Source organism: Micropterus dolomieu, linkage group LG04, assembly GCF_021292245.1.
Source record: "Micropterus dolomieu isolate WLL.071019.BEF.003 ecotype Adirondacks linkage group LG04, ASM2129224v1, whole genome shotgun sequence".
Lineage (NCBI taxonomy): Eukaryota > Metazoa > Chordata > Actinopteri > Centrarchiformes > Centrarchidae > Micropterus > Micropterus dolomieu.
In genome coordinates this window covers 24,279,232-24,293,238 of record NC_060153.1, presented here as the reverse complement: position 1 = coordinate 24,293,238, position 14,007 = coordinate 24,279,232, and the positions used below count along the sequence as shown (strand labels likewise).

At 38.6% G+C, this 14,007-nt stretch overlaps 1 protein-coding gene across 4 annotated transcripts; it reads left to right on the top strand.

The window, feature by feature from the left end:
- Window positions 1–1,955: 1,955 nt before the first annotated feature.
- Window positions 1,956–13,872, top strand: tmc5 (transmembrane channel like 5). 4 transcript variants are annotated; one of them, XM_046046249.1, is made up of 23 exons: window positions 2,414–2,433; window positions 2,697–3,007; window positions 3,589–3,692; window positions 3,986–4,064; window positions 4,212–4,441; window positions 4,663–4,740; window positions 6,155–6,271; window positions 6,404–6,506; window positions 6,838–6,919; window positions 7,039–7,299; window positions 8,126–8,268; window positions 8,453–8,597; window positions 8,913–9,065; window positions 9,431–9,597; window positions 10,170–10,245; window positions 10,365–10,462; window positions 10,560–10,655; window positions 10,785–10,860; window positions 11,430–11,563; window positions 11,751–11,924; window positions 12,628–12,706; window positions 12,877–12,969; window positions 13,064–13,872. In XM_046046249.1, exons 3-23 carry the CDS (start codon window positions 3,662–3,664, stop codon window positions 13,577–13,579), a joined length of 2,931 nt encoding a protein of 976 aa, XP_045902205.1. In that variant the 5' UTR covers window positions 2,414–2,433; window positions 2,697–3,007; window positions 3,589–3,661; the 3' UTR covers window positions 13,580–13,872. The 4 variants fall into 4 exon arrangements, with proteins under 4 accessions (XP_045902204.1, XP_045902206.1, XP_045902205.1 ...); XM_046046248.1 differs by lacking the exons at window positions 2,414–2,433; window positions 2,697–3,007 and adding an exon at window positions 1,956–2,093; XM_046046250.1 differs by lacking the exons at window positions 2,414–2,433; window positions 2,697–3,007; window positions 3,986–4,064 and adding an exon at window positions 1,956–2,093.
- The last annotated feature ends 135 nt before the right edge of the window (window positions 13,873–14,007 follow it).

Here is a 14,007-nt window from a genome sequence, read left to right as displayed (position 1 = left end):
AAGTCAAATAAGATCGGGAAAAGCTCTCCTATAAAAGTATGTTTTAAGAAGGGACTTAAAAGAGTTCACTGACTCAGCCGACCTGGTTTCCTCGGGCAGGCTGTTCCAGAGCCTCGGGGCCCTGACAGCAAACGCTCTGTCCCCTTTAGTTTTCAGTCGAGACTCTGGAACAGACAACAGACCTCTGCCCGAGGATCTCAAGGTACGTGCTGGTGTGTATGGGACTAAAAGGTCAGAAATATAACAAGGCGAGAGACCATGAAGAGCTTTAAAAGTGATCAATAAAATTTTAAAGTCAATTCTAAAACATACTGGGAGCCAGTGAAGCTAAAATAGGAGTAATGTGGTCATATTTCTTTGTTCTGGTTAAAAGCCTGGCAGCTGAGTTCTGGACAGTCTGGAGTTGATCAGTAGATTTTTGGGTTAAGCAAATGAAAAGGCTGTTGCAATAATCCAGGCGTGATGAGATGAAGGCGTGTAAAATGGTCTCGGTGTCCTTAAAAGTTAACATAGATCGAATTTTTGCTATATTTCTAAGTTGATAAAAACATGATTGAACAAGCTTTGTGGTGTGCTGCTCCACATTTAAATTACTATCAAACCAGACACCAAGGTTCTTTGCCACAGGCTTAATGTGATTTACTAGGGAACCAGCAGATGGCAGTATTTGTTTTGCCATCTGCTGGGACCAGATGACCAGGATTTCTGTTAAAATTATTATTCTAAATTTTTTCTTTTTTTGTCTTTGTTTTTTTGTATTTTTTTATCTATATTTTAAGCCAGTGCGTTCAAAATGTGATACAAACTAGTTACATGTGTCTGCTATAATATGGTGTAACAGTGTGTTTAGTGTTGATCCAAGTATCTTATAGAATAGAATAGAATAGAATAGAATAGAAAAACTTTAATCCATAATGGGGAAACTGAATTGCCACCAGCTCACATCACACAATATATAAACAGAAAGGACAAAAAAAATTAAAACATAATAAAACCAATGCACCCATTTAAAGCCTTTAGAACCCTGATTAGAGCTGACAGGTTTTTAAAAATGTGACAGCTGAAGAGCTTAAAGTAAAAAATAAGAAATATTCATTAAAAAATCGAATTTTAATTGGGATAAAAGACCTTCTGAGCTGTTCAGTAGAACACCGGGGCATCTTAAATCGGCCACTAAAGGAACTACTAAGTGTCATAAGGACACTGTGGAGTGAATGATCTACAAGATCCATGATATTCTTCAGTTTCGCACTTGTTCTCTTTTCTAAAGTGACCTCGAGTGACTCAGGGGGAAGGCCAATCACAGAGCCAGCTTTTTAATCAACTTATTGATCCTATTCTTATCGTCTGATGTTGCCTCCCCAGCAAAGCACAGAATAAAAAAGTTTAGTGTTTACCCAAGTATCTTATTTACTGTCAGTAATAGAAGTGACATAGTAGTGAACATAATAATACAATTAAACAAAATGCACACCAACTGAATATTGGTCTGTGTGTTTGTGCTTTTTTGTCTTGCACCCTGACCATGGTGACAGACAAATGGTCCTCCTGGAGTGCAGGCTTTATGGGCCCACGAAGAAGCCAGGTCTTACACTGACATTTGATCATAATAATAAAAAAATTAAACATTACTCTGTGTGTGTAAATAAACATTTTCTTAGAGTAGTTTGTAAGATTTTCATTGTTGCTAACCCAAACACACGAAGCTTACAGCTAAATCATTAGCACTAACAATCTGCATGAAAGATATATAGACACACAATAAACAGGATTAAAATTTGATGAGTTTAATTACAAAATAGGCAGTGCTATAACAAAAATACATTTACTAAAAAATACTTTCTTAGCCCAAAATATTTCCTTCTAAAATTGTCTGTGCCTGCCACAGGGTGTTAATTTTTCCCATGTGAAATTAGGACTAGACTAACTGATCATGTGCAGATGAATGGGGTGATTACTAACTTGTTCCTGATTGGAGAAATTGGACATATTACAACTGACCCGTATTACAACCATCCCCAGTCTCCCCTACTTGCGCTGCTTAGCCAACCACTGAAGATATTGCCAAAACACTTTTTCCTTTATTATATCAGGTGGGTAAATGTCTCCTTTAGCACATCATATTTAATAAGCAATGTACCCTAAATAGTTAATTTGTTTACATTGTTTGTTTTGAGTTTCCTTACCGTTACATTGTTACAGGAACTATTAGGTCATGTTAACTGTATTGTGGACTAACGTTAGGTTGTCAAAATTTAAAAAACAGCTTAAATCAAAATATATAAAATAAAGTTGTAATTAACTAAAACGTCTCTGGTAACACCTGTCACTAATGCTAACGTTGTTAAGCAGAGACGTTTTAGTTAATTAATCAGGGATTTAAAATGTTTTTCTAATTTTGACAACCTAACCTGTGACAACGCATTAGCTAAGGTTGTAAGGTTTATTTTGTTTAAATGTACCAAATTGTAATTTTATAGTTTATTGTTGTTGTCACCAAAGCTAGCTAATTATGAGCTAGCTAATTATCAGTTGTCAGTTGTTGCTATAGCAACGATAAATATTAAAGTATGGTCATTCATGCAGTTCAGCAAATGAAATCCTCTACTGGAAATAAACGTGAATAAAACTGAAAACTATCAGTTTTCAGTTTTATTCAGTAATTCTACCTATCTATCTAATCTGCACCACCACAGGTCAACCTACAGTAGAAACAACATGGACACACAAGAATCGACATTTGGGGGTTTAATTTAGGTATTTTTGTCCCAGTAACTGTACATGGGATATGCATGGCCTATTTGTAAGCAGTGGACTTTTACCTTTATGGGGTTGCTCAGCACACACTTCCTGGTAGCCAGACAGTATTTCCTTTTAAATCATTGACGGTAGTTCTCAGGCTGATTCACAGGCTACTCCTTTGCATGGACTGATAAAAAGACTACATTTATGCAACTCGCAGGACGTCCTTCTGTATATTTTCTCACCATCATAACACGTTTACCAGGTAAGCAGGGCTTGAGAAGAGAGCAGAATGTAGTTTATCAAGGATTTTATTATCTGCACAGTAGCCAAGTAAATACACTATTTGCAGTTCCATTTCATGAGGTTTTTCTTTCCTACTTCCATTGTTGATTTGTCTGGCTTTAGTCTTTACTACTCTGCTATTCTTCAGTGGATTTGCATGAGAACCATAGAGCTAAGCTACTACATGTAGTGGAAACCAAACCTACTGTGTGAATTAATGATGAACAGATGAACATGGGACCTAGAGATTAAATTACATGTGCGTTCCTCCAACAATGTAGCTGTCACTCTGAGCCCAGAAAGGCACTTGGCCTCAACATGTGATGCTACATTTTTAAGCTATATTAAAGTTGACTTTAATAGCGCAACAGAAGCAATACAACATGTAATGAAGGCATATGCTCTTATGTTTTTCATGATAAGTTAAGACACTGTCATAATCATTCAAAAGAGCAAGCTTTTTTAGCATGTGTTACTGGAATTGGACAATACAAACATCAACTCATTGAAGAGCGATTGCGACAGGCTGGCCTGAAGGATCTTAAACAATTGTTTTTACAGACAAGCGAAAGGATCAATTTGAAGGATCTCATGACAAGTTACAGCAACGGAGGATTCTTCAACCCTGCCTACCATGACAGCGACACTCTGGAAATTGATAGAAGGTTTGTGGTAATATGATGACATAAAATGTGGTTTTGAATTTGTATCAGTGAATCATTTATCCTGGAAACACCTGCTTCACTTATTTTAATTTATCAAAGAATGTGTGAGTGATTGCTGTGTGTAATCCAAGGTCATATATTGTAATGTAAAGGAATGAACAGGATGTCCTCAAGGAACAGGCTGTAAAAGTGATTCAATTTATTTTTCTTCTTTTGGCTATAAGAACAGTAAACACATTAGTCCATTGGTCTGTGAAGGGTACTCAGAAATTTAATCCTGCATTTCCTTGTAGGATATAATCTTAAAATTACCCACAGAAGAAAAACATCGCCTCCATGGCAGTCATGTTTATTATACTTGTTTAATTACAGGTAATGACCACACCATAATCACGACTTGAAATTCCAATTCCTTTCTTGAATTGATAACCCCAGTGTTCATAACCACAAACTATGTGATCTCAATAATAAGCAGTTTAGCTTTTAGTTTACATGTTGTTTGTTCCTTGTGGTCTCTAGGTCTTCCAGCAAAACCCACCACACTAACCCTTATCCCAGGGAAGACCTCACTTGGCGGGATGAGGGGGCGGCCATGCATTACTCGTCAACTGGTCAGACCAGCGGTGATGATGCTGTGGCCAGAGTACCCTGGGGGGGCTGGCAGGAGGAGAGCTGGAGAGGGATTGAGAGCATCCCCATGGGCCTCATCTCAACGCGCCCTGGGAGTCCTTCATGGCAGCATGACCTCAGTGAGTGGACCAACACTGAGTAACCAAGCTACCTTTATTCACTAAGGAGCAACATGACGTTTGTGTACACACTCTGATGGCTATACTGCATTGTGTCATAGAAAGAAGCACATTATTTGGTCACTACTTGGCTCTACAGTTTTGATGTGCCTCTGTGTGTTGCTAAGTGACACTTCTGTTGATACTTTGACTCTATGTCCTCCTCACTTTTTTTTATCCAGATCACAGTACGTTCCAAATCCCCCCTGAATCTCAGTATGATCGATCGTCTTCTGCTCGACTTCCTTCTTCAACGTCAGGTAATGGTTAAAAGTATCTTACACCATAGATCTTCACAGAGATTGTAAATGTTCACACTGTCGCTATGGTCTCGCTAAACACGCACACACTAAGTTGTAAAGTGCTTAATGACAAATAATTTAAGATAAATGTGACATTCAGGTTGATCTGTTGAATTTGATTATCAATCAACTTCAAAATCCAAATGGATAATTATTAATGGAGGCTGCACTCAACAACAAATGAGGAGGAAGTTGGCAAAGAAATAAAATGGGCAAAGTGTTATCTTAATCCGGAGGACATAATCTAAAGGTTGTGGACATGTGAAAATGAAATGACTGGACATTTATTGTTGTCAGGAATTTGTAACTGTACTGTGTCCTTTGTGCTGTACTGTTACTAAATCCCAATACAATTACTGACCATATATTCAGCTTTCAGCTAATGTTTTCAACATGGTGATGTCATTCTGTCAGTTTTAGTCCATACTGAAATATCAAAATAACTATTGGTTGGATTGCCGTGAAATTGGGTGCAGACATTCATGGTCCCCAGATGCATCCTCTGACTTTTCCGCTATCACCACCATGAAGTTTGCTTTATGAAGTGGCTTTGAATGATAATTTCTCAACAACAATTGATGGATTGCCGTGAAATTAGGTTCAAACAATCACTTATTGCTCGGGATGAATGAATTTCCATGTTGCACAATCGCAAATTGTAGCACACTAACACGCTAAGGTGGTGAACACAATTATACCTGCTAAACATCAGCATGTTAGCATTGTCATTGAGAAAATGATAGCATGCTGACGTGTAGCTCAAAGCATCGCTGTGTCTAAATACAGAGCTGCTAGCATGGCTGTAGGTTCTTAGTCTTGTAATAATACAGCTTAAATCCACTGTAATTTGCAGGTTATATCACTAAGCATTACCATATTACCTGTGAATAACAGTACTTCACTGTAGTGATACAGTAGTCTCTGACAGTGTGACAGGTTGCGGTGGCAACAGCTACCGTATCATACGTTTGATCTGGAGCAAAGATAATGTAAGGACAGCAGTATAATAGCACCCACATTAGCCCATACTGTTTATTGCATTTGCTATCAGCTGGCTGTACCTTCTATCAATGTATTTACAGTAGGAAGGCTCATACACACATCTCAAAAGGTTGTGTGCAGTACTTAATCAGGAAAATATAAAGAGAAGAAAGTCAATCTCTCTCAAGCTGTGATGGTAGAGTAAACACTTAAATTTGTGTGCAGCTGCAGGCCTTACATTCAAAATGCCAACCTTGATGGCTGTCACGCTGCTCCTGTTTTTCCCTTCTGCACCTTGATTTTACCTTTAAACATCAAGCTCACAGGAAAATCTGTGACTGTCACTGCTGAACAGCGAAACACATTCTTCTCTCCTTGTTTGTTCCTCCAGGTAACATGACAATGAGATGGAGGGGAATTTCAATGAGAAGGATGAGCATGTTTCCTAACGCTGATCCTGCCCATCTAGCTTTCACAGAGGATGCCATCAGGAACGAGATGGAGAACGGTAAGAGCCGGTGACATGGTGTCGGATTATTCCTGTGGATATGAGCGAAGTGTGACACCTGAGCTGCAGCCTGGATGGTAGCCTGTGTAAAAATAACAGGGAAAGCTTATCATGTCATCTTGTGTGTTACAGAGGAACAGAACCTGGTCAAGGAGCTTGTTGCCCTGTCAACACGAGACCGAATTCGGGCCATTCGGGGACTTCCAATGAGCTTTGATGAGAAAAAACATATCAGGTGGGTTTTGACTGACAAGTAAAGGTGATTCCTTGTCAGTGTCAGTCTAGGCACTGAGTTAACCATTACTACCTCACAAGAACTAAAAAACAGATTCTGTATGCAAAGATAAGGTGGTACTGTGACTTAGTGGTGTTGTGATATAGATCACTGTGGGAAAGGTTACACACACACCTCTCTTGTCTCAAGGTATTTTACACACGAAATAAAAGCAATTCAAACGTTCTTCTGCAGACTGTAGCGCTGTGTGTCAGATTCTAATTCATCAGGAGATGTACATGTTTAAGGTACTGATGTAATTATCACACCAAATTATGTTCTACTTCCGCAGGAGCCAAGTACTGGCATTCAAGTCTTATAAGCAATCTCGCCAGTTCACATGTTTTGCCGATTGCTCTGAGAATGTGTCACTGGTGAGTTTTTCATCAATCATAAAACAATATGCTGCAACACCATACTTAAACAACCCATTTTGAATATAGCCATCAGATTCATAACCTACACTTGCATGCTATACATGCTTTTCTCTCAGTCTTTCCGCAGGTGTGGCTACAGTATAAGGTCAGCCAGGCAGACCCTGGAGCTATGGCAAGGCATTATGAAAGAGATCGGCGGGAAGTTTGGCACTAGCGTCCTCTCCTATTTCCTGTTCCTCAAGTGGCTGCTTGTGTTCAACATTTTCTCCTTTGTCGTCAACTTTGGCTTTATCACCATCCCGCTGCTTGTTTCTGACCCCTCACCCGACATACCTCTGAATGTGAGCTTCAGAGGACTGGAGATACTGACTGGAGCTGTAAGTGGAGGCTTTTATCACACCACATACCTTTGCCTTCTTGTAAATATTCTAAAGAAGTCTTGATATATATATATATATATATATATATGTTTATTAATATTTTTTATTTGATATTTAATTAACCTGCCTTGAACTCCTCCCTCTGCGGATTATGGCAGCATGATTTAATGTTTTCCTCTGGATAGTAAATGTGCTTCAGTCACTGTTGAAAGAAGTGCCCAGATCTTTTACTTAAGTAAGAGTAGGAATACCACAGTGTAGAAATACTCACTTACAAGTAAAAGTCCTGCAAAAACTTAAGGATTGAAATATATCAAAAGTAAAAGAACTCATGGATTATAATTATTCAGGCATTGTGTGTACGCATCTCTAATATTGCAGCTGGTAAAGATTGGGCTAATTTTAACTACTTTAAGTCCTGCAGGGTGGCTTAATCCATAAAATACATCATTATTTATTAGTTGAGTATATTTTGTATTAATCATCTCAATGAGCAAAGTAGCTACAAAGTACAAGGCACAAGGTTGTCATTTTACAGCAAAAGGCTGCATAGTGAAAATAAATTGTCTGTTCATGCCACACACAACATATAATTAATTGTATATTAAAATATGGTAACATATAAAATGAAAGCTAGTAACTAAAGCTGTCAAAATAAATGTAGTGGAGTGAAAAGTACAATATTTGCCTCCACAATGGAGTGGTGTTGAAGTATAATGTTACATAAAAAACAAATTGTCAAGTATAGTAAAAAGTACATCCTACCAAATTACTTGAGTAATTGTAATTAGTTACATTCCACCGCTGGTTTTGGTTTTTCTAGGGTTACTTCACCTACACAGTCATGTACTATGGAGGCTATAGCAACAAAACTCTGGTGGGTCTGGTGGAGTACAACATGCAGTTGGCATATTTCTTCACCATTGCAGTCTACATGGTGCTGTGTGGAATTGCACTTATTTACAGGTTAGTCCATTTGTCTGTATAATTATGGAACAGCGCTAATTACATTTTATGTATATCACAATATTGTGGGTACATTCTATATTTCCTTGAATGTACCCATATAATTTTCTTTCAGCTTAACAGTAGTTAGAATTTTAAAAAGGTATATTACCTATTTTTCCAATTTATCTGTATTATGATGCAGCATGGCCAGCTCTTTCAAGAACAACTATGTACTAGCAGACCCATCTTCAAACAGTGCATGGCAGCTTCTGTCCAGCTGGGATTTCAGTATTACCAATGAGAGAGCAGTGAGACAGCGCAAGAACAACATACGTGTCCAGCTCAAGGTGACTATTCCTGTGTTACAAACAAGTCTGGAAAGAGAGAGGTATTTTACTATAGGATAATATCACATACATCTCATGAAATTTATCTGGAACTGAATCTGAATGGCATGTTTAATGAATACAGCACATATCCACAAATTCATATTTTTCAACTTGTTCTACACTTTGCATTTACATTTTGGAAATCAGCTCTAGCTGCAAATGATTTTCACAATAAGCTTTCAACAAATGTCAGACAATTAGCTGTCAGAGGTTAATTGCTGTTTAGGGACACATCACACTTCTCATTATTTTTTCCTCTTGCCACTTCTTCAGGAGTCTTTGTCAGAGAAGGCCCAGAGGGAGCTGCTAACCCTTTCTGAAAAACTGAAGCACTCTGGGGTTTATCTTGGTTCCTGGCTTCTCTCCACCAGCTTGGCTTTTGGCTGTGGAGCTAGCATCTATTATCTCTGCCAATATGAACAGCAGGTAGACAAGTCAAGATTGAGATAGTTAATGTTATGGTTAAATTGGAATAATTGTTTTTGTTTGATATAGACTACAAAGAACAGAAAAAATCTAGCAAATCATATTCTTGTTACATTAAAACCAATATTAACCGATAAATGTCCCAGCTTGTGCAGTAACAGATCCCTTTCTATGCATGTGTAGAGAAACATGATGAAGCATTTGATATTTAAAATCCATATCGGCATGCGTCATAAGCCTACAACTTACTGATGATAATGTGTCAAGTCATTCACTGGCAGCACAGGGTTTGATTCAGTTCATTGCACAAAGTGTAGTCATCTAGCAGTATCTTGTATCTGACCTCTTGTCTTTTTTCTTTATAGCAGGCAACAGATTCTGCCAACTGGTCTCTGCTTCAGGAGGCAGAGACTCTCCTGGTCCCCTTTGTGGTGTCTCTGATGAACCTGGTTGTCCCGCTCTTCTACTCCCTCTTCAACAAGTTTGAGCACTACTCCAACCAGCGTAGACAGATATATGCTCTAGTAGTCAGGTAGGTTAGCTAGCAGGAACTTTAGTTTCTGTTAAGGAGAGAGGATATAGTACACAAATAATTGGACATAAGATCAAGGAACATATTTTTTTGGCAGTTTCTTGCTGTAAATTAGAAAAAAATCCTATCAGCTCCACCAGAGCTCAAATTCCATCTCATTAAGCCATAGAAAAAACTAGGCATGTTGTGGTGTTACAGGTGGTTATGTACTGTTTCTATTCCCCCCGTAAAACCAGGGTTATTTTTACACTTATCCTTTTTTTTGTATAAATTTAACAAACTACATATAATATGTTAATAATTGAGATGAAGAGGTTATAGGTTACAGTTGGAGGAATTTGTTAGCTTGGGAGAGAGCCAGGCTAGATGTTTAACCCTCTTTCTAGTTATTATGCAAGCTAAGCTAACTGCTGCTGGCTCCAGCTTCATTATTTAGTGCACAAACCTTGAGAGCAGTTGTTTCGATCTTCTCATCTAACTTGTGTCAAGAAAGCCAATTTGCCAAAATGTGATACTATTGCTTTAAGAATCAATAATGCTTGGAATAATTTTTTCTCCTCTACCATTTACAGAAATGTGTTGCTCAAGATGTCTATTCTTGCTGTCTTGTGTTATTACTGGATGAATGAGGTGGCAAAGAAGTTTTCGGTATTTATGACAGGGATTAAACCTTAACCCTTAATTAATCCTTTAAACTCACCAATATTACTTTCATCAGTAGACATCACTATAGATAGCTATTTATCAACTTAATGTGTTCTTCACAGTGTTGGGAGTCCATGGTGGGACAGGCTTTGTACCGTCTGGTCATTGTTGATTTCCTTTTTCTGATGTTGGGATCCTTCTTCGGAGAGTTTCTTAGCAAGTGAGTTAAACACTTTGTTGTTTAAATTCTTCACAATCACAGAAATGGGTAAATTTAACCTGAGATGTAAATCATATTCATCATTTCTCTGTAACAGTGTGATTGGGACGAGATTACTACCACGTCTGGGGGTTCCAGAGTTTGACGTAGCCAGAAATGTCCTCGAACTCATCTACGCACAGACCCTGGCCTGGTAAGAATAGTTAATTCAGCACTTACTACAGTATCTATCAGTTCAACGGAATTAAAATCAAGACTTGTGTTTAGTCTCCCGCCTAATTTACTATTAAGGGTTAACTTAACCTCTGTTTTCTCTTCACAGGATTGGAATATACTTCTCTCCTCTGCTGCCTGCCATCCAGATTCTCAAATTTTTCATCTTGTTTTATTTAAAGAAGGTAAACACAGGTTCACAAGGTTTAGAGGCACCGGTAATTGTAAACTGAACTGCCATGATGACACACTGTCATAGGCAGATACAATGCCACCGCTGCCTGTGCTGCTCCATACTGTTTCAGGCTCAAGTTACTTTATTTGTGCACCTTGTTCAATAATTAATTGAAATCCTTTCATCACATTGACGGCATGCTCTATTTTGTGTTATGGAAAAGACGGGCAGGGTTTTGAATTTATGAAGTAAACCTTCTGGTTCTACTGAACAAGGCAAGGTCAGTCAATCCCAGAAAAGTAAATTGATTCAATACGATGGGTAATTTGACCCAGGCTGGATCTGGTGTTGTTCAATGTTTCATGAACACGCTGAATGACCTTTGAAGCAATGCTATTCAAAGCTCTGATCTTCACGTTTTCTATTATGGAGTGAAATAGATAGTGTTTCAGGCTGAAATGAGCTCATAGTTTTGTAAACTTCAATAATATTATACAATGTATCACAACAATAATAAGTGAAAATGGTGTTTGTGTTACATGTCTTTGTTCACGTGTGTGTTTTAAATCACCTCCCCAGGTCAGCCTGACCCAGAACTGCCAGCCTCCGCGGCGGGCAGGCAGAGCAGCTCAGATGCAAACTATTTTCATCGCCCTCCTCTTCTTCCCTTTCTTTGTGGGAGCTCTGTCTATAGTTGCATACACTGCATGGAGGTATGAGGACATGACCTGCTTTGACAATTATAAACTTTTATGTAACATTAACAGCCTGGAGTCAGAGAAACGCAATGTAATCATTACCATTCAAACTAAGTTATAACAAGACCCCACCAGTTATTTACCAGTACTTAAACCAAACCAAAACTCAGTCTTGTTTTGTCCACCATGTCCTGCTCTGTAGGCTGACTCCCTCAGAGCAATGTGGTCCTTTTCGGGGTCTCAACACTACCTTCAGTGTGGTTGGAGTTTGGATAGGGGATCTGGAGAATATCCCTGGTTCTCAGTGGGCCGTCTGGATCTACCAAAATGTCATCAGAAGTGAAATCTTCTACTTTCTTATCACACTCATCATCATGTAAGAGCATAGTGCAGGCGCCATGTTGTGTGTGTGCTACATGTATTGCATTTGCAGAGTACCAACTAAATGTCTAAATACCCAGCTATGCTAGTGGCTCTATGAGGCAAACTGGTGGTTAAAGTTAAATGCTAATGTTAGCATGCTAACGTGCTCACAATGAAAATGCTAACATGCTGATGTTAAGCAGGGGTAATGTTTACCATACACTGTCCTAGTTTAGGGTGTTTGCATGCTCACAGTAGCTACTTGGATGTAGATACATACGATATGAGCCTTTTATGAATTGTGTGAAGTGTTTTGTGTTTCTTGGAAAGAAAAGTAATTATGCATTTATCGCATATTCTTACAAAGAAACTAAATAGCTGAGGCAATGATGTCAACAAAATGAACAATTAAGTGTGTACATTAACTATTGTGATGTTTCAGATGGGACATTAAGCAACCTATACATCAGTGAATCAGTCATGTGGGGTAAACATGGTGCTCAATTCAGCAACATTAAAATACAAAGCAGTCACAAGTATTACCTTCATTGACGTTTATTTGACTACTAAGACATAGAGTGATACAGACTGGACAATGTGTACATAAAGTCCATGGTTGTGTGTGTTTTCTTGTAAAATTGTGCATCTTTGTGTCATTATGTAATATTGTGTCTTCAATATTATGTCATGTATATTATTATGTTTTTTTTTCTCAGTGTCATTATATACATCTTCTGGCAAGTCTCTCAGGGCCGTAGGCAGCTTATTGGTAAACTGAGACAACAGATCATTAATGTGAGTGTGTTTTCAAAACTGTGCTTTTGTCTATTTTTGCCATTATTTGGTACCCATTTGGTCTGCCTGTTTATCCCTTTGGCTGCATTTGAAATTCATTTATGAGTAATATCTATTATTCTTTTCTGTCTCTCTCTTCTTCTGTCTTCTCTTTCTTTTTCCCTCATCAGGCAGGGAAAGACAAGTCCTTTCTGTTAGAAAAGCTCCAGAACCTCCAGAAATCTCAGCCCAATAAAAAATCCATACTGCGGAATCCAAAAAACGTTTGTTGTGAAAATTATTATTTCATGCTAACTAATCACCTTTCACCCTGAGATTTGTTGTCAACCTCACAGCATGTTTTCTCCTGTTCTTCAGCACACCAAACGGCGTTCAGATGACCACTTCTCTGGCGGTCAGTCCAACTCAAACGCAATGGTCCAGGCCTTACTCGCTCGCCAGCAGCTTGAAGATGAGGAGAAGGTAGAGAGGCGCAGCGGAGTGCCTGTTCCCTCAGACATCTCCACCTCCAGCGCTTTGGCTCAGGCCATGCTGGCCCGTCAGGGAGCTGACGACCAGGATGAAGGTTTGTACTGGATGCTTGACAAACACCCGTCATCCTCCAGCGCCCTCGCACAGGCCATGCAAGCCAGGCAGAGAGCACAGGTTCAAGAGGGAGAGGAATACTACAGTACAGAAGTTTTTTCTGAAAGCCCTGTCAACACATCTGTGTCAAATGTGATGATGCAAGTCATGCAGAGAGCAGAGGAAGAGGACAGGATGCAGTGGGCCCCTGCTCCCCCACAAAACCCAGCTCCCGCAGGCTCCAGCGCTCTTATACAGGCCATGTTGGCCCGGCAACAGGCCCAGAATGAGTATGATGACGGTTACTAAGCAAAGGGGTCTGACAGAACTGAAGAGATCAACAAAATGGATTTCTTTAAGATGACTGAAATCATGCTTGTCAGGGTATGCTTTGTGTTGCCACCCATAGATGAATTAGCATCAGAAATGTGATTTCTAGGGTGAATTGCAATCCGTTCAGTCCTGCTGCACATACAAAAGTCCTAAGATAACTACTGTAGGAGGTTTTGGAGAGAGTGCAGGTCCACCTCTTTATGCACCTTTTTTTAAAGAATATATTTTAATAGTATATTTCTATGACATATAAGCCATGTAAGATAAATAAGTACTATAACTATAATAATAATAATAATAATAATTACACATATATATATGTATATATGTATATATATATATATATATATATATATATATATATATATATATACACATATATATAATAGACTATATAAAATGAT

Bases quoted from the DNA above. Each gene is read 5' to 3' on its own strand.
- tmc5 (XM_046046248.1), top strand. From the start codon at position 3,662: ATGACAGCGACACTCTGGAAATTGATAGAAG. The intron at 6,507-6,837 runs GTGGGTTTTGAC...CTACTTCCGCAG, and splicing joins GATGAGAAAAAACATATCAG to GAGCCAAGTACTGGCATTCA. The intron at 6,920-7,038 runs GTGAGTTTTTCA...CTTTTCTCTCAG, and splicing joins GCTCTGAGAATGTGTCACTG to TCTTTCCGCAGGTGTGGCTA.